Raw genomic sequence first — 19,386 nt, forward strand, 5'->3', positions numbered from 1 at the left:
GTTGCACCCAACGTGATGTCACCTACACATTTTGTAAGATGCTTTCACTCTATTATCCAAGAAACTTGGTCTAAACAGGTCATCAATCATGTCTTGAGTGCTTACTATCTTCCAGCCACTGTATTAGGCATTTACACTCTTATCATGTACTCTTCTTTTACAGAGGTACTCACACTGTTGAAAATGCATTCTTCTACTCAGTATATAGATGAAGAGACTGAAGATAAGAATAAGTCACTTGCCCAAAGTTACAAAGTTGGACAGTAGTAGTCAGCATCTCTAGTCTGTGTTCTTCCATTTCGTCTCTTTTTCAAAGTGTGGGTAATGACTTAAGTGGTTCATTGTCATAGTATGTAATTGCACTAATTCACACAGTAGGAAAGCTCTTCTGATGTTTTCATCCAATCTTCTGTTATGACAATGGAAACAATTCAGGTGCTAGTAATGTCTTCAATACCTTTCTAACACTTTCTGTTTTTAACTTAGGGTATACCTCAGGGTCAGAGTCTTGAGCAAATAACAATAGTGTATAGCAGGAATTTGTGTCATGGTACTTATTTTCATTATGTTTATTTTAGGGATAACTTCTATTTATAGTAATTAGTGTTTCCACCTGTAGAGCAGTAATTTCATTTAAAATAAATTTAAGAAAAGAAATGGAGCTCATGAAAACTGTTACATAAAGAAAAATAAAGATGGTTCAGAGAAATGGAAAGCCATCACTAGCTGACACTGATTTCAATGGCGGAAATCGGAAAACACTGCTCCTTACTACATCTCCTCCCCCTATTATGGCCTTGGTGTTGGCCTCACCTAACAGAAATTGAATACTTTCTCTGTTACCATCTTACTTGAAAACTCATTGTCACTGATCACTGGTGAAAGCAGCTCACCAGTAACTTTAGTCCCCATTGATCAGTCTGGCATATATGATGGGGCCAAAACCATGTCAGGGTTTCAGGAAAGAGATAAGAGCAAAGCGTACATTACCAATAAGTCGGGGTGGTTAGCAGCTAAGACAATAGGCTTTTTGGAAATTTTAGTATATCCAGGTGATTTTTTTTTTATTTATATGCAGTCTAGTATTAAAACTGCTGCTCTAGTTTCCATTCATTCCTCTTTCCTAAGCCTCTAGTTCTCCAGGCTTTTATGATAGTACCATGTTTGACCATTTTGTTCCTTCTTCACCACCACCACTCCCTTCCTGGGACATAAGTTATATTCATTATATTCAATATGTTTGTGAGAAATGGTTGTAGATGGGTTGCCTTTAAACGTTTTTATGAGTTCTTCTAAACATAGACAAAGGCAATAAAATCCCCAATGCTACATGTATTTTAAAAGACGTCACTGTTGCATGAAATAATTTTGCTTGTGTGTTCCCCAAGCAACTGAAAAGTACACTATAGTCACTATAATCCTGCTAGATAGAGACAGTATCTTCTCTTTATTGTTATGCCTGATACTATCTGTTCAGCATATTATTAAGACCAGAAATCTGTATCTGGAATAATAGATCTGTATTCTTCTCATTTCCCATGAGCACTACAAAGCCAGTACTTTTTCATCAGTGGGTCTTGCAGAAGTTCCAAAGCCTGAACAATGGTAAGCTGAGGTTTTGCATTTTTGGTGTATTCTTCATGTGTAGGTGGTGAATACTGGTAAATATGTCTTCCGAAATCCACAACATCAGAGAAAAGACAGGTTCCATCTTCCTGGGCGGGGTACCCTCAGCCCCACGTCAGCTGTGCTAACACAGACCCTGAACACCTGGCTTCATCGCAGACGGCACCCAAGGTAGAGGCCTGGCCTGTGCACCTAGAACAAGGTAAATATCCCGACTCTGAAAATGGAAACCCATCCACTTCTCCTGCACAGGCGGGGTGAGGGTTTGGTGCCGGCAGTGGCCGTGCGTGGGGGTGTAGGTTGGGAGTGTTTTCCCCTCGTCGAGTCCTCCAGCCCCTTGACTCGCGGCCCTGCCCTGACCATTGTCCGCACACCTCGGCCCTCCAGCTTCCGGGCCGCGGGCGAGATGATTTGCTGCAGATGACATCAGCCCTGGGCCAACGGTTGGAAGAGCGGAGGCAGCCACCCCGCGAGGATGTGCCGGGTGGTCCTTCCCTCCTCCTCTTCCTCCTCCTCCCCGGCGCCCTGCCTAGTTTCCATGTAAAAGAGGCGCCGCCTCCCCTCCCTCTCTCACTCCTGGCTCCTCTCCGCCTCGCGCTCTCGGAGAGGGCGGAGGGGGAGGCGGCGCACAGCGCCAGGAGGAGGGGAGACGCAGGGGGCGGAGCGGAGACAGCACCTTCGGATATAATCCTTTCTCCTGCCGCAGACGAGCGGAGCGGCTGGAGCCGGGCACTTCGCCGAGGCTTAACGGGCCGGCAGGATGGCGACCGTGGTGGTGGAAGCCGCCGAGCCTGAGCCGTCCGGCAGCATTGCCAACCCAGCGGCGACCACCTCGCCCAGCCTGTCGCATCGCTTCCTCGACAGCAAATTCTACCTGCTGGTGGTCGTCGGCGAGATTGTGACCGAGGAGCACCTGCGACGCGCCATCGGCAACATCGAGCTTGGTAAGAGGCCCTGCGCCCCAGGGGACGCGTTCGAGGAGACGCGCAAACGCGACCCCACCCAGGGCACGGCGGCCACCTTTCTCCTCCGGCACGCCCCGCACCCACGCCTTTCCCCGCCACTTCCCGCACTCTGTCCAGATTCCTTTTCTTCCCCCCCTGGGTTCATTTCGGAGAATAATGCAAATTATTAGATTTGCGACCCAGTGGGAGAGTCTCCTAACCTTGAGGGATCCGTCACCAGGCTGGGTCTACAGATTCCAGCTGGCTACCGCCTCTCCCGCTAAATGAGATGCAGGTGTCAAAGGGGCAGAGGCTGCAGTAAAGCCGGAACCGCAGGACACCAAAGGTGTGTGTGGGGGCGGGGGGGGGGGACGTTGCAATTACCTCTTTCATCGCCCCCCACCCCCGGCAAAATGCTGGGATTGCCCATCGTCAGCCGACCCGAGGCTGAAGTACCATGTGTCAGGGCGCGCGTGGGAATCCCTCTAGCCACAACCACCTCAGCCCCGAGAAGTGCCTTTGCTGGCTTAAAACCGCTCCATCTTTTCTTCCCTCGGAATGACTAGGCTAGTCCTAGGGCCACGCCCGCCCCCCCCCTCCCCTCGCCCCCCGGGACGCAGAGATGGAGAACCGCCTGCGCCTCGTTCCCAGACGGCGCCTGCCTCTCTACTGCCCCTGGGGCCTCGGTTGCAGCTTTCAGCAAGGACAATGGGACCCCCAAGTTGCGGGGTGGGGCTTCTCCTTTTAAAAGTCTTTGCCTCGGGAGTGATGGCTTGGGGGTGGGGTGGTGGGTAGGGCCGGCGCCTGGCCCGGTGCGAGCAGTAGGAGCGCGCTCTGCAGAGGCCGAATAGCGGTTCGCTGGGAAACCCTGGGCGGGGCCGTAAGGGTCCAGCGGGCGCAGACTCGGGCGCGCGGACCGACCCGCCCCGCAGCCCCACCCGGGCTGCCGCAGTGCCCCCGCCCGATGCACCTGCCCCCCACACTGCGGCGCCCCCACTGGGCGCGGCCGGCCGGGCGTGCGTTCCGCCGGGGCTTGGGGGTGCTGTGCGCCCTCTCGTCTGCCTCAACCCGGCTTTGTTGCGCTCGAAGTCCCCGGGTGGGCAGCTCTGTCCTCTGCCTTTCCCTTTCCCCCCGGCATCGCAGACCTCCCCTTCTCCCTGACCGAGGTCGCCGGTCCCTCCACAACCCCAGCCCGCGCTCTATTCTCTCGGGGTGGTGCTGAAGCGCGTCTGCCCCGAGACACCGGCTGGTGGGCGTGGTGCAGTCCGCACTGCGGTCTCTACGGCAGCCCGAGGCGGACAAAGGGCGTTCACGCAGCCCTCGTTCCCCACGCCCGCCCTCCACTCCCCATGAAAGACGCGAGAAAACCTTGTTTTAGATGAAAAAAAAATTAAACTCTAGTGGTCTGCCTCTGCATTTGGAAACGGTCGCCTGTGCCCAGAACAAAAGGCTGCAGGGTGGAGACTCGAGTTGCAGACCTGGTTCTTTTGTTTAACTTTAAAGCACTGGTGTTACTTTTTGGCTTAAAAAAAGAAAGAAAAAAATGTGAGCAGAAAGCAGACGTGTTATTTTATTCGGAAAAAAAAAAATGGAAGAATAGGCTAGGTCAATAGTGAAATGCCTCATTTGAGCATCTAATAACCCTTCATTTGTCAAACTATAGTCCTTTGAATTTGATCAGTACTAATTTAGTTTATTTGCACATTTTCTCCTTGGAAAATTTCACACGTACTGACTTTGGGTGTGGCTGCTGTATGAATCTATGACTTTGGATTTTTAAAAAAATATTATTTGTCAGCACTTTTGCTGGGAAGTAATAATAAAGCAGGTGTGTTTCTATGTATAAAAGGTGCATAAGCACCCGATCTGGTGTGAGGAGAGGGACCCTCATCCCCATTTTGGAGATGGGGGCCCAGAGAGGCAGGAAGGATAGGGAGACCAGCTCAAGGTCACACCACTCATAAGTGACAGAATGCCGGCTCTGCAGCATCACTGGTTTTTGGCCCCGTCATGATGTTAGTGCAGGCCAGGCGAACATCACAGGAAGATCAAAGAGCAATTTCTAGAGCTCGCCTTTATACAAAGGCAGTAGTCATCCACTTGTGGGCAGCACCCCATGCAGGGAGGTGGCTCAGCAATCACCTTCCATGTAATTATCTTCCTGCTTTGTTACTCTGCTGATCACCCTTTTAGTGCCCTATTTCTCAGGGGGTTTATTGAAGCTGCTTCTGTTTGAGGATAAACTAGATTCACCCAAGTTATCGGTCACTGTGACGTGGTCTCGACTATTTTTCATGCTACTGGAACTTAGTGATCGAGTTCAATTTTGTCTTCTTGCCCCTTTTCTTTTTTAAAATTTATTGATGTATTATGTAGTGAGGAAAGGCTCAAATCATAAACGAGGAGCTTGGTGAATTTTCACAAAAAGACATACCTGATCCCGATCAAGAAACGGACATTCCTGGGACCCCCAGAAACCCTCTCAGGTGTCCTTTTCAGTCAGCATGCCTTCCTGATTTTTTAGTGCCTTGATTTGGTCAGCTTTTTGCGGGGAACTCTGAAATAGCAGTATTGATCCCATTAAGAATCAACCAAGTGAATGAGCAAAGCCATTTCCTAAGGCACAGTAACCGATGCTGCTTTTCCTCTGGAGATCAACTCTCTTGGGTCCTGGGGTCTTGGATGCAGCTCAAACCACAGGGCCTTCCAGTGCTAAGGGGAAATACTGCTCCTGTAGCTTTTCTGACAGTCAGAGATGACTTAGCAACAGGGCAGGCTGGCTGTTGCTCTGGCCTGATATGATGCTTCCTCAGCTCTCAGGTTCCAGCAGGGCCTCCTCCTCCAGAGGTCACTCTGATACCATGGCTGCGGTGGCTGGTGCCCATGGGACCAGTTGTGTGAAGCAAGATGGAGATGCTCCGGGGGCTCGGCCCTGGTTGTGTGCCGCAGCCTTTCCGCAGGGAAAGCGGTTCATCTTCTGCCCCTCTTGCTTGTCTCCCCTCTCATCCGGATGAGGCTCTCTGAGTCTGGAGACCCTAGCGACTTGGATTTTTGCCATTTGATGATTTAAGGCTCTACGGGAAACCTAGAAAATAAATCTGTAGGAAGATGGCGGAAATGCAAGTACATCAATAGGCCTGAATCAGCCCACCATGGAGGCTGAGTACATGCTTCTTGAAACCTAGTGTTACTGAATCAAACTGAGGCAGCTCACCTGCATGCAGTAAAGCCAATTTACTGACCCCAGGTTGTGGTGAAGGAAAGTGCAGCATTATTGTAAGATGCTGATGTAAGGAGAACGGGGAGCTCGTGCTTAAGACCCCCAAAATCCCCCAAGGGTTTCAGCAAAGCATTTTTAAAGGCAGTGTAAGGGAGGGTGTCCCAGAGTGTGTGATCAGCTCATGCACCATTCTCTAATTGAGAATTAGATTGATGATGAGGTAACAAGACTACGTTGGGCTTCCTTGCTGGCTCAGATGGTAAAGAATCTGCCTACAATGCAGGAGAGCTCGGTTTGATCCCTGGGTTGAGATCCCTTGAAGAAGGGCATGACAACACATTCCAGTATTCTTGCCTGGAAAATCCCCATGGACAGAGGAGCCTGGTGGGTACAGTCCATGGGGTTGCAAAGAGTTGGACATGACTGAGTGACTAGGCACAGCACAAGACTATGTTAATGAGGACTATGTGCGGATGGTCATCAAGTAGTTAATTTCTTCCATTTGATGGTGGTTTTAGCATCTGAAAAATAACTCAGGAAATATACTTCAGATACTAATATCTAGGTATTTCAGAGAGGAACTAAAGCAGAGGGTATAGGGGAGGGGTCTGTCCCAGGAATGTCCCATAAGGTCCTGCTTGGTTACACAAGGACAGAAGACCATCATTCGTTTCTTCAGCTTCATTCAAAATGCATAATGTAGGGTCTGGTCATTTCTTAAGTCTGAAACAACAGTCTTTGCTCAGACTGGTCTAGCTTTATTTAGTTAGTTATGCAGGACTCCATGCCAAACCATTGTCACTCCTTGGCACCTCCTTTGCCCCCTTCCTAATTAGTCTCCAACATAGACTTAACGGTCATCCCCGTTTTTAGCAGAGTCTCCCCTCCTCCAGTTTATTTTGGGATGTAGACTACATACACTCATGTTTTGCAAAACGAATTCTAGAGCCTTGTGAAAAGTTTTCATTGCTTCGTTTTATTTTATTTTTTAAACTAAAACATGTAAAAAACACTAAGTGTCAGTTTGGTTTCACTTGCTGTTAGAGTGTAACTTTCCTCTGGTTAACATTGGGAATCAGCAGGATTTGTTCATCAGAAAGATAGATGTGTGTAACATCTACTGCCCTGGATTTTTAGATGTAAGTTTTGCTAATTACATTGTCATTTATTGAATACTTTCAGTCTACATTGGTTAAGAGAATTAAGAACCCAGGAAAGAGTTAGGGCTTTGTTTCCATTTTGTTTTAACAGGAAAACAACGGGGTGATGGGAATGAAAAGAAATGTTGGGGAATGATATATTTACTATATCCATCCATCTTCATACGTTTCAAAATCAAAAGGCAGATGGATTTCTGCTTGCGCTGCTTAATTGGTATTATCTACTCAAAGAGTTCTATGATCCAAATATAAGCCAGGCCCCAAACTTAAGGTCGTTAAATTGATGAGTCATTGTTAATCTTCTGTAAAGGTGTACCTTTTAAATAAGTTCCAACTTTTACCACCAATAAATAACTTAGTATAAATCATTTCTTTTGCTTGTTTCTAATGTAAGATGCCAGCCAAGACCTAAGTTGTTTATCATCAATGCTTTGAAATGATGAACTCTGTGTAGGATGGGCCTCCCTTGCCTGCATTACATAGAACACATAAATTATGAACATCAACTTGTTGGCTTAAAACAAAGGGGGATAAGCAAATTGAAGGTTAGGTCAAGGGGAAAAAAATAGGAAAATTTTTCTCTAAAAAAGAAAACCTGATTGAATTTAGCATTTCCTTTGTTTTAATTATTTCTTTATGAGTCTAATCTGACTTCAGATCACTATTTAATATAGTTTTACAAATAGAATTTTATGGTTGTAGTTAAATAATTTAGGAAGTTGGGCAAAAAAATAGTCAAAAGTCTATTTCTGAGAGGGAGCAACTAAAGCTCATGGAAAAAAATCAACTTGTCATGGGTCCCAGTAACAGATGGAACCTGGGTACCATTTCAACATGCAATGCACGGCTGTTTCCTCATGCTTTCTATCTGTTGTTTCTTTCAGGATATAGATTTTAGCCTTTAAATGAGAGGCTTTTAAAACAAATGTTGCTTTTATTAAATAATCCTATAAAATGCTGGCATCAGCAGTAAACTTGGTGAAGTCTAACCTGTATAAAGTAAAAGGACATGGCTCTTCCTTATGGTTCACCCTGACTTGTCCTGGGCTTCCTGCCCCCTACCTGCCTGCCACACACACCTTTTTTCCCTCTTTCTTTCATCCGTCAACTTCACGTGCACTTAGCCTTCCCTTTGTGCACTGCTCCCCCTGGAATCAGAACTGAGATGGAAAGGTCCTTTGTTCCCCGCTGGTCATCAGGCTAGAGAGATGGTACTAGCTTCCAGCCCCGGCTCATGCAGGGGAGTTCTCAGGGTGCCTCGCCATAGGCCAACTGCCCACGGGTGGCAGGTGCTCTCTGGGCCCAGTTCAAAAAGTAGAGGTAAGGACTTGCTAGTGGTCCAGTGGTTAAGAGTCCATGCTTCCAATGCAGGGGGTAACAGGTTCTATCCCTGGTGGGGGAGCTAAGATTCCCTCATACCTCATGATGTGGGGGATGGCTGGGCAAAGACGGGTTGATTTCCTCCAACTGGTGGAGTTATTTTGCCCCCATCTGAGAAAGCCAGTAAGGGCATAGTCATGACAGAGATTTGCTGGAGAAGCAAAGGCCCAGGGCAGAACTTGACCTGGCGTCGTTTGGGGAGATAGTCAAAAAAGGGCCAGAAAATTCCATGGCTTGTCTACTTCCCATCAGAGCCCAGGAAGAGCTCCTTCTGAAGGCCTGTTCGGAATCTCTTTACCAGCACCCCACTGTCCCCTCCAGTCATGAACTCGGGGAGGGGTCAATGTGAGAAGGGCCGAAGAAGACTTTATTTTGGTCCTATGAGCTTTAGAGGGTCCGCTGCTGGTTTCCTCTTAGGCACAAAGGGGAGATATATAAACCAACGGAATGCTGTAACAGCTTTCATTGAGAGGTACTATTTCCCTTTACTAACATTATCCAGTAGAAGGTACAAAGTAATTACACAGTATTTTCTTTCTAAAATTGGTATAGAAAGTGGCCTGGTTCCAAAATTTTCCTTTTCAACTAAAATAACCAGTAAATCCATTGTAACCTTTATTTTATAAGTGGTAGTAGTGATTATGCATCCTTAAGATGTAATTTGGCTGGAAATTGCTCCCTTGAAAAAGAGAACCTGAATTTTTAATTTCACTGGGAGTATAAAAAAGAGAAATAATCATTTTATCAGTTGTTTGCTAATGGAACTTAAAAATTACTGAATGGTTTTTCTACTGTTTCATACTTTTTCCACTTTTAAATTGCAAATCATAGAAGCAGAAGTTTATGAAAGAAAAAGCAAACGTTTAATTGCCTGTGTCATGACAAGTTAATTGAAGCCAAGGGAACAATGGCAAACAACAATCTAGAACAAGTCTATGTATAGCCCTAGATGAAGCCATTCAAATAATGTAGCAATTTAGACATTACTTAGAACAAAGGCAGAAAAATCATGTGAATTTAATTTAAATACGTATGTCTCCTTATTAACTTATTGACCCTACTTGACAAGCCAGAAGACAAAGTGGAGCTCAGACCTGGAGCATAGATAATCCAGTCACCAATTTCCAATTAAGCAGTTCAGACAGGGCTTGATGATTTTCCACGCTAGCTGAATATATAGAATATACATGTGGAAGTCAAATATTTTAATGAATTCAGACCTCTTCACCTGTCAAGCTTTCTGTGGAACAAAAAGGAAACCTCTTTATCAATTCTGCGTGAAAAAGAGTCACAAAATCACCATATGCCTTTCATGTTAAAATCTAAGTGTTCCACTAGTACAAATGCAAACTGAGGCTGTTAATGTTTCCAGGGAGACCCATAAAATTTTCCCTTATAATTTAGCCTCTCTTTAGCAATGTTAACTCTTGCACACCTGAATCCTTCCCATGGATTGTATGAGAAATATCTACCTCTATTTAGTGGATGCACATCTGCTTGAAAATATTTCTCATAATTCAGAAAGGTGTTTGGTGCATCATCTGAAGATATTTTAGATGTGTAGTCAACTCAGTTTACAGAATCTTTGTAGTTTGTGTATATACATTGATTCTTTGCAGAATAGGAAAACTGAAGAAGATTTAAATAGGGGTAAATGCAGATATACTTTAAGGATTTAAGAGGTATGTTTAAGTAAAATACTGCCATTTATACTCCCAAGTCTGTATGCATGACTAATGACCAGCAAAAATGATTAAATGATCAAGTGTTTATTTAGAGATAGTTCACCTATGTGATACACCTACATGTTCAAGTTCCTGCCTTTAGTAGATAGAGAATAAATGATTGCCCTTCCAGAGGTTTGTTTCTGGCGGTTGAGGATGCTCCATGCAGGGGTAGAGTCAAGGATACTGTCTACATAATGGTTCTCCCACGAGCCATCTATTTGGGAAGATATAAAAATACACTCCAGAGTCCTGTGATTCCTCAGTTTTGCCTGGCCCTCCCTTCTCTGCTGTTCTCTGGGTTCCCCTCTAGCCCCCTCTTTTGGAAGGTCAGGAGAGAGGAGGGAGGTAGGGCATCAGCACCCCTCACCCCAGCTTCCAGCCTTGTGAACTTTTATGGGAATAGATAGTTCACAGCCCCCAACTCTGTAGAAGTTTATAAAGTATAAAAAGTTGCCACATCTCTTTGCCTCTGGATAAGAAAATGCGGGACAACTAACAATTGTGAATGAAAGAGCTGTCTGCCAAGCTAGTCAGGTAAACGCCTGGGAGGACAGATAGGCCAGATCCGCCTTCTTAGCAAAGATCACACACAGTTTGATTGATATCCAGGGGCTGAGAAATCAAGGTCAAAAATGGGAGGAGTAAAGAAGAATAACCAGATACGCATACAAAATGCACATGCACGCTGCGAAAACCTTTAAAAACAGACATGTGGACTTGAATGCCAGCCCCCATATCTACTTCCCACCCTCATTCTCCGTTTTCTAGCCACGTACAAGTGGACCATGGGAAAGCCAGCAATTGTCTAGTAGCCCCCTAACTGCTACGGAGCTCACCATCTTCCTGTCCTTTCTGCTCCCTCTCAGGAATAAAGCCTGTCATTTCCCTAATAGCTGTTTTCTTTTACTCTTCCAGAAGAGCTGCATTTACATGTTACGAGGGGCAGAAGTTCAGTCCACACTGCTAGTTATCCTTCCCCTGTGGCCTGGTGGAGAGACCTCCCCCGCCCTCCCATTTTGTGGGCATCCACTGCTGGTCACCAAGCTCTTCAGCAAAAGAGTCTCCACTCCCTTCCTGCAAGCCTGAGAAATGCTACAGTGATGTTTTCCAAACCACAGTGAAATGACTAACCGGTGGTCTGTCATCTGTCTTCCTTTCCTTCCTTAGGAATCCGATCATGGGACACAAACCTGATTGAATGCAATCTGGATCAAGAACTGAAACTTTTTGTATCCCGACACTCAGCAAGGTTCTCTCCTGAAGTTCCAGGTGAGGCTTTCAGTTCTGTAGTAGTCAACCTAGAATTCGAAAGAAACAGGCGCTTGGCTGGAAAGCTTTGCCTGGGGCAGGGAAAAGACTTCCTTTTATTGCTAAAGGATTCTCTTGTGTTTGTTATTATCAACTAGGTGACCAAGAAGCCACCTTTTAAGAAAGTCAGCTAACTCTTAAGTTGTCATTGTGTGGGTTTCTATTTCATGGAGTCTTAGAAGATTTTAAGTTCCAGGGTAAATTTAAAAATTTCATACTTATCTCACTGTACTCTGAGCTTAAGAGATTATAGTCTATTTAAATGCGAATTTTACTCACATGAAGTTATGAATACAAATTGGATGCTCCCAGAATTCCGTAAGCACCCTCCCTCTCAAGAAAACGAAATATATGCATTTCTGTATTGTCTATCAATGAAATATGTATCATCATTTCATCATTGCATTATCTCCCACTTAGTGTGGGTAAAAGAGTCTGGAATTCCAAACTACTGTTAAGATAGCCTTTCTTTCAGAGATGAAAATGAATACTACTGGATAATTAAAGGTAAGGACACAAAAATTTGTCATTTATGAAGATTCTGCTGCTAACCAGCTACTTCACTGAGGAGGTAGTCAGACTCACCCACCTTGTCTTCCTCTTGTGAGGGTGACCCATGCTTCTCCCACTTGGGCACATTTGAGGATTATGAACAGTTACTGGTCAGTAAACACTCAACCTGGGGCGTGTCTCTCAAAAGTTCTGCCATTGATCTATCACAGTTGCCATCTGGCATTTTATTTTTTGAATATGACTTACATTTTATGTAAAATAGAGACTACTCTTTTCTGTCTTTATGATTTTGTTGTATGATTGCAAATTTTTTTGGCATTGATAAAAAAATCAGCAATGAAGTTCAGCCTTTTTGACTGATTACTTCATATTCCATTGAGCTTCTCTGATAGCTCAGCTGGTAAAAAATCCACCTGCAATGCAGGAGACCCCAGTTTGATTCCTGGGTGTGGAAGATCCCCTTGAGAAGGGATAGGCTACCCACTCCAGTATTCTTGGTTTTCCCTGGTGGCTCAGATGGTAAAGAATCCGCCTGCAGTGTGGGAGACCTGGTTTCAATCCCTGGGTTGGGAAGATCCCCTGGAGGAGGGCATGGCAAGCCACTCCAGTATTCTTGCCTGGAGAATTGCTGTGGACAGAGGAGCCTGGTGGGCTGCAGTCTATTGAGGTCACAAAGACTCGGACATGACTGAGTTACTAAGTACAGCACGGCAGTATCGTATTCCACTAGCCTTGTGCTTCCCGAGATTTGAAGCCACGTTCAGAATGTCAGCCTCTTCACGCATCACGCTTGACTGCAGCAGTATGCCCATGAGACTGGAATCATTCTTCTCTTTGAGTTTGATCTTAGAATAAAATCCCATGCTTTCCAGTTATCAAATGAATCATAGCTTTCAAGCATGGAGTTGAGTAAATGTGTTAAGAAAAACTTAACAAGAGTTGGTTCATTAAAAGTTAAAATTGCTGCAAAGCCATGTGAAAACCAGCTCTTAAGTAACTTTGCATTGAGGAAAAAAGAGAATGGTCCAGAGCCTATCAGACAGCACATGATTTGCTGAAATTAAGGTATAGTATGTGGTTGTTTATCTCGTTATGTTGTATTTTTATGTCTTGCATATTTACATGACTTTAAAATCATCTTATGAAAAGAAAAATAAGGAAAGTACCCTTTTCCAACAAGTATGTTTCAAAATGTAAAATTCAAGCTTTTATCCTCTCTCTGTAGGTTGTTCTGGCTTTCTTACTATGACTTTTTTTTTTTTTTTTTTGGTAAATGAATCCTATAATGCTCATTGTGTTCATTCATACTTGGATTGACTTTATCGAATGACAGTGTATTGCAAAATGAAAGGCTGCAAGAATTGCTAAAGAATGAACCGTTTTTGAACCAGGGACCTGGCATTACTCCTGTGGCCTAGGAAGTTCTGGTCCCCCAAACCGCTGCTTTAGCCTGTGTACCCCATTATCCCTATTTTTCCTGCTGAAACCTCCAGTAAGGATTGGCTACCTGCCTAGTTGTAGCAGTGCTATGCTAGGCTGTGTGTCCAGAGGTTGGCCCCCGGACACACAGCACCTTCCCATTCTTGCCAACTCTGAGAAGATGTTACGAGTTTCGCTCCCCAGCCTAAAAGAGCACGGTGCAGGGCTGGGCCTTTCCCCGAGGGCCAAGCATCTAGAATGCAGCCCGTGAGGATGAGGCCCTGTGAACCTTCCCCTTCAGCGTGGGGTGAAGGTTTCTAACTCAGACAACCACATATGATAAGAGCACACTTCGGGTTCAGTTCAGGTAAGTGAGTGTGTTTTAGAGAGAAGAGACGTTATCTTGGAGGAGGATGCAAAATTGGGTTGAGCAGAGATCAGTAGGGTGAGTGATCGCTAGATGGACTCAAGGAAGCCTTTAGCTTTGCCTGAACTGGTTGAAGGGTTTCATGGGAAATTTTGAGATCTGTTTTTAAGTGGCTCCACATCTAGTGTCTCTTCCCCACTCCTGGTACTTGTGGAAGCTGAAGCATGAACCTCAAACCCATAAATGGAGTCAGCTGAACCTCTGCATTTAGAGTTGCAAGAATCTAAGTTAACTGAGTTTAGGCACAGAACAAGAGGAAGGTCAAATCTTTAAAAAAAAAAGTAAATAAAGCTCTTCTTTGGGACTTCCTTATGGTCCAGTGATTAAGACACCACATTTCCACTGCAGGGGGCATAGGTTCAATCCCTGCTCAGGGAACTAAGATTCCTCATGCTGCGTGGCCAAAAAAATAGAGGGGAAAAAAGTTGTTTCTTCAGCCAGTTTTAAAAAAGAAAACCTAGATAGCACCTACAGTGTGCCAGGCACTGTGGGATGGGAAGGGTGAACACACAGTGATGAACAACAACAACAAAAACCAGTCACTACGTTGCTTACTCTTATCTTCTTGTGAGAAGAGCAGGCGTTTAACAGTCACATACGACTAGCATAAACTTGCACTCTGCATCATGTCCAAACAGTTTTTGTTTGCTTTTGTTTAAGCTAGCGGAGTTATTATATTCACTGTCCTCTCTGACACCATGTAGTGGCAATGGGAACCTGCACAGACTTGATTCAGGACCCCCGTGGATACCAAAGTCAGTGAATGCTCAAGGCTCTTATACGAAATGGCTTCGTATTTGTGTGTGAAGTATGCACGTCCTCATATTCTTCAAGTCATCTCTAGGTTACTTATAATACCTAATACAATGTGTAATACCTAAAAGCTACGCAAATAGTTGCCAGCCTGTGGCAAATTCCAGTATTGCTTTTTGGAACTTTCTAGAATTAAGTGTATATTTTCAATCCTCAGTTGGTTGAATCTGTAGAGAAGGACCCTGTGGATACGAAGGCCCAGCTGTAGATGGGGAACTAGGATAGCTCTTCTGCCTGCTTTACACTCATGTTATTATACCTCTATTGCTATTTTTAAGAATTGGAGATCCCTTATAAAAGACTAGTGATAGCCTCCAGGGCAGGTAATAGATTGTGCGGCAGCACGACCAGATTTGTGCTCGTATACTCGTTCAACCCGTGTACTAGTTTTTAAATATGGTTTTGAGATTCAGTTGGCCTGTTTCTTGAAGATTGCAGGTCTTGTGGAATGGTTTAGTCATCTTGAATAAATATCCTTTGAGCAGGATGCTGGAATGTGTTACTTTCTCTGCAGAAGGTGAGGGTCATCTACTGAATGATGAGGTCATGAGTCCTCCGGTTCCCCAGAATGTGAGCCCTGGGGTCGCCAAGTGCTGTCTGCCTCTGGCATACTCTATTTCTTGGAATGGCCAGTCATCTAGGGCCATCTTACTCTCTCAGAGCTGTTGCAGCATCAACTCCCTAAAAATCCTTCAACAGATGTCTGTGTGGCAGGGGCTGGTCCCTGCTGGTTAGCCCTGGTATACCACCACTCCTGGCCACATCTAAGGTGGACCCAAGTGAGATGAGTTCTCTTGAGAGAAAAGGTTAGGTATTGTTTGATGAACATGCCCCAGTGTTCTCACTCAAGCCAAAGGTCAACAATTGAGTCTTTTCACAATAGAGCAAGTCTTATATTTCCTTATGTGTCCAAATTCAAATGCTGTCATAAAACTTTTAAATTTTTCCATGTATTTTTTTGTACCTTAATCATGCTGAATGAGAACCATTTTGATAAATCTTATCATGAAAATTGAGCTAGGTTTACCATGCTGAATGGCATTTATTTCACTCTCCATTCCTATTTGTTTCTCTCCCTAACTTAACTTTAGATCTATTTGCCCCTAACTGCAGAGAGGGGACATGGAAAGTGTCCCATGATTGCCTGTGTTAGACATCATTTCAAAACAACAAACAAATACAAATGATTCCTAGGATGAGGGATACCAGAATGAAAATTAATTTCAGTCTCTTTTTTCCCCATCATTTTGCTACATCTGTCTGCTATAATAATTAAACATTTTTGTTAACCCAGATTTTCACCAGCAACATAATGCAGAGTCTAGATCCTAGCTGTAAAAGTTACTTGCTGTAGGATCTCTGACAAGTTATCCAACCATCCTGTGCCCCAGTCTGTTGTTTGTGAAACAGTGATGATCACTTCCACCTCATAGTTTTTATGAAGGTAGAATGACTTAATTTGTATCAAGATCTTGAAACAGTGCTTATCACACAGTAAAACAATACATGTAAACTAGTATTAAAATTGTCTCCCTTGGTGAAAATCTATCAGACTCTTATATTTGCTGATTAGTATTATCTAGGGGAAGTGGTGGCTGTATGTGTTGGCTGGCTTCCTTTTTGTAATAATTAAAAAATTATTTTAAGGTGTTTCGTAGAGAAACAGTTGCCTTCAGCATTATCAGAAGGCACATGGCTGGCGCTGGTTATGTGTAGGGGGCAGCATGGCCGAGTTTATTAACCTCATGCAATTATTAATCTTGCATGGCTGAGTTTAGGAAAGTCCTTTGGGTGTGAGGGAGAAGGCGATGGCACCCCACTCCAGTACTCTTGCCTGGAAAATCCCATGGACGGAGGAGCCTGGTGGGCTGCAGTCGAGCAAAATGGAGGAGATGCGTTAAGGTGCTGACATAGCAGGACCTCAGGGCATGGTTGAAGACGGTTTGCCAGATGGTCCTGTCCCTGCCTATGCTGATGTGAGCAAAGGCGCCAGCTGGCTTTCCTGCTGTGATAATACCTCCATGGTAACATCTTCTGATCCTTCCTATTCCTGTTTCTCTCTTCTCTCCAAACAACAAATGACTATAGATTTTGCCAGTTTTAAGAAGCTGAGATTTCTTGTGGTTTATTTTCTTAGTCAACTGAATAAATAGTGAGACCTTGGCATGTTTACCTTCTGTCACTAGTTTTACAACTCCTAGATCACATTCACAAAAAGCTTTATGTGGTGTGGTTGACCTTGTGATGGGTGTATGGGTGGTTCTGTTTAAGAATCCATGCCTTTTCTCCGGAAGGTAAATAAACCACAGATTTGTGCTGAGTGACTGCTAAAAATATCTGGCCTCAAGATTGCTTTTTGATGGAGAATTGAAATCAAGCCCTTTGAATTTAACTCATGCGAATCCCCTCCTCCCTTTGACATTAATGAGGCAAGGATTTACATTTGCCGGTAGACTGATAAGAAAATACTAAGATGCTCTTAGAAAAGGTCTAAGAATGTTTGCAGTCATCTTCTTTCTCTGTCTAGACTTGTATGTTTAGTCTGTCATTGTACAGAATTATAGCCTAATTGTATGTGCCTAGAATACATCAGCCCTCTATGACAGCCAGTAATGAATGTGTTTTCAGCCCTGCTCCTAACCTTTGAAAGATAAAGCGCACAACTATACTTTCACTTGCATTTGAGAGGCTGACTTAACCCTCAGGGACCCTGTGATTTCTGAGGGAAAGCAGACGCTTTATCCGCCTGTTTTCCCTCTCAGCACACACACAGGTTCAGGCACTTGCCCACAGGCCCATCGGGCTCATCTTTTCTCATTGCATCATCATTCGAGATTATAGGAGGAATCCTGGTCTTAGAAGAAACCTGGCAAATAAAGAGCCTTATTTTTGTGGAAGTAACCAGACCTCTGTTTAACATCCCTTGAGGTCATTGCCGCCCGCCTGGGAAGGGGACTCCCATTTTAATGCAAATTGCTCGCCTTTCTCTGCTCACCCCCTGCCCTCAGCCTTCCCAGCCCCTCCTGCTCCATGCTCCCGCCCCAGTGCCCCCATTCACACGCTGCAGCAAACCTTGCCTGCTTGCCCCCACTCGCATTCCTTTGGAACCGTGAGAGGTCCAGACGTTCCGAGGAGGAGATCCAGAATTTGGTAGTGTATGCAGCACTAGGCGCTAATTCCTGTGAGGTTTACAATTGGCTCAGCTTTGAGATTTAGCAGTCGTTTATATTCATAGATCCTTAGAGTGCACATGATGTTCTCTTTCTGGTGCAGGTGTGGTCAGAGGGATAAAATGATGTTCTGTTGCCCCGTGCAGGCACCTTCATTCCGCAGGGTTGTTAATGAAGGCTTATTCAGACCATCCTAGAAATACCCATTCATCTCACTTTTTTTTAAGTCAAAAGGATGCTTTACTCTGCTGGTTGTAATGGCTCTCGAGTGGTTCCTCATGAGCAATGTGGAGCCACTCAACGCAGGCAAACACAGGCAGGAGGGGAGCAGAAAATTGGCTGCCTGGGCCCAGTAACCATTTGGGGGATCGTCAATAACCCCGCCATTAAATCTGACTAAGTGCATCCGAGAACAGCTGCTCCCGTCACCCACCGAGGACGGCATCTTAACGCTGAAAGTCAGTGCTTTTGTCTTCATTCCCAGAGACCAGAGAGCCCTGGTGTTTTGCTAGGTTTGTTGTTGGGGTGGATGGGTGTTCGTTTGTTTTTTAAAGCTAGCCCCCACAGCCGGCGGCTCAAGCCCCTTCACTTTTTCACTGCTTGCTTTTGTGTGTTCTCCGTAGGGTATTTTGTTCAGCATTTATGAAAACAGGCTAGAAAGAATGGTGGAGGATGAGGAATAAAGCATAAGCTTTTTAAGCTTTTTTTTAAGAAGAACATCTTTTTTTTTAAAGAAGTCAAGTCATATTTTTGAGTGTTTATTAAGAAGCCAGGAATTGTAACGGGATCCACGGAAGAATTAGGTATCCCCACTGGTCATAATTTAGTTAGGAAAATAAGTCATTCACAGCTTAAAAAGAACACAAACAGTGCTTCCTTCATTTAACACGTGTGTGTGTGTGAGAGAGAGACACACACACGGAGGGGTGTGAGGGCAGATTTAGTCCAGTTCCTAAAGAAGAGAGAGGGTGAGAAATGGAGAGCATAGTAGGCATTGCATTTTGATTGTTCAACCATGGTTTAGTCACAGTGACAAAGGCTACCCAGGTACCAGCACCCCCACCCCAGCCGCAGCCCGAGCCTAATTAAATGTTACCCGGGCAACAGCAAGCATCCAGACGTCGTGCCCAGGGCTGAGGCCTTTGGTTTTCTCGGCTGCGGTCTCTGGGTGATTTCTATTGCATGTGAAGTCAGATTTCCTTGGTCCTCGAGAAATGTGAGCAAGTAAGAAGTGTCCCTGGGGAGGAGCCCTTAAAAACGGACCACGGGGATGGGAGAGATGAACATCAACACGAGACGAAAATAAGGTTTTAATAAGCTGTTTCAACCAGTGTCAAAGACTCGCCTCCAGTCAGGACTGGTAAGGGGACTGCTGACCGAAAATGCAACCCTACCTATGATTTAAAAATAAAATTATCTAATTAATAATGAACACTAAGGCCCAGGGAAGGTGGCATTTTGTGGGAGGTTACAGCAGTTTCCCCAGTTAAAGCTTACGTCATTTTAAAGACACCAACTGAATTGCCTCTGAAAAAAAATTACTTTGTGCAGCCGGAGGGGTTGAGTTAAAATATGAACATCCCGAGGGCTGCCTGCATTTGGAAAGCCCTCTAAACCTGCCCTTTGCTGGCCCTTTCTTTCTTAATCAAACTGCTTCTCATTGGAGTCTGAGTAAGTGA

At 44.8% G+C, this 19,386-nt stretch overlaps 1 protein-coding gene across 1 annotated transcript in view; it reads left to right on the forward strand.

Annotated features, from left to right (window-relative positions):
- The first annotated feature begins 2,223 nt into the window (after positions 1-2,223).
- MAP1B (microtubule associated protein 1B) overlaps positions 2,224-19,386 on the forward strand; it is a 93,246-nt gene continuing 76,083 nt past the window's right edge. Inside the window, exons 1-2 of the mRNA XM_005889339.3 lie at positions 2,224-2,570; positions 11,225-11,326. Of these exons, the coding sequence (XP_005889401.2) occupies positions 2,387-2,570; positions 11,225-11,326 (286 nt within the window). The 5' untranslated portion in view covers positions 2,224-2,386. The remainder of the gene's footprint in view (positions 2,571-11,224; positions 11,327-19,386) is intronic.

The sequence above is a fragment of the Bos mutus genome, chromosome 20, assembly GCF_027580195.1.
Source record: "Bos mutus isolate GX-2022 chromosome 20, NWIPB_WYAK_1.1, whole genome shotgun sequence".
Lineage (NCBI taxonomy): Eukaryota > Metazoa > Chordata > Mammalia > Artiodactyla > Bovidae > Bos > Bos mutus.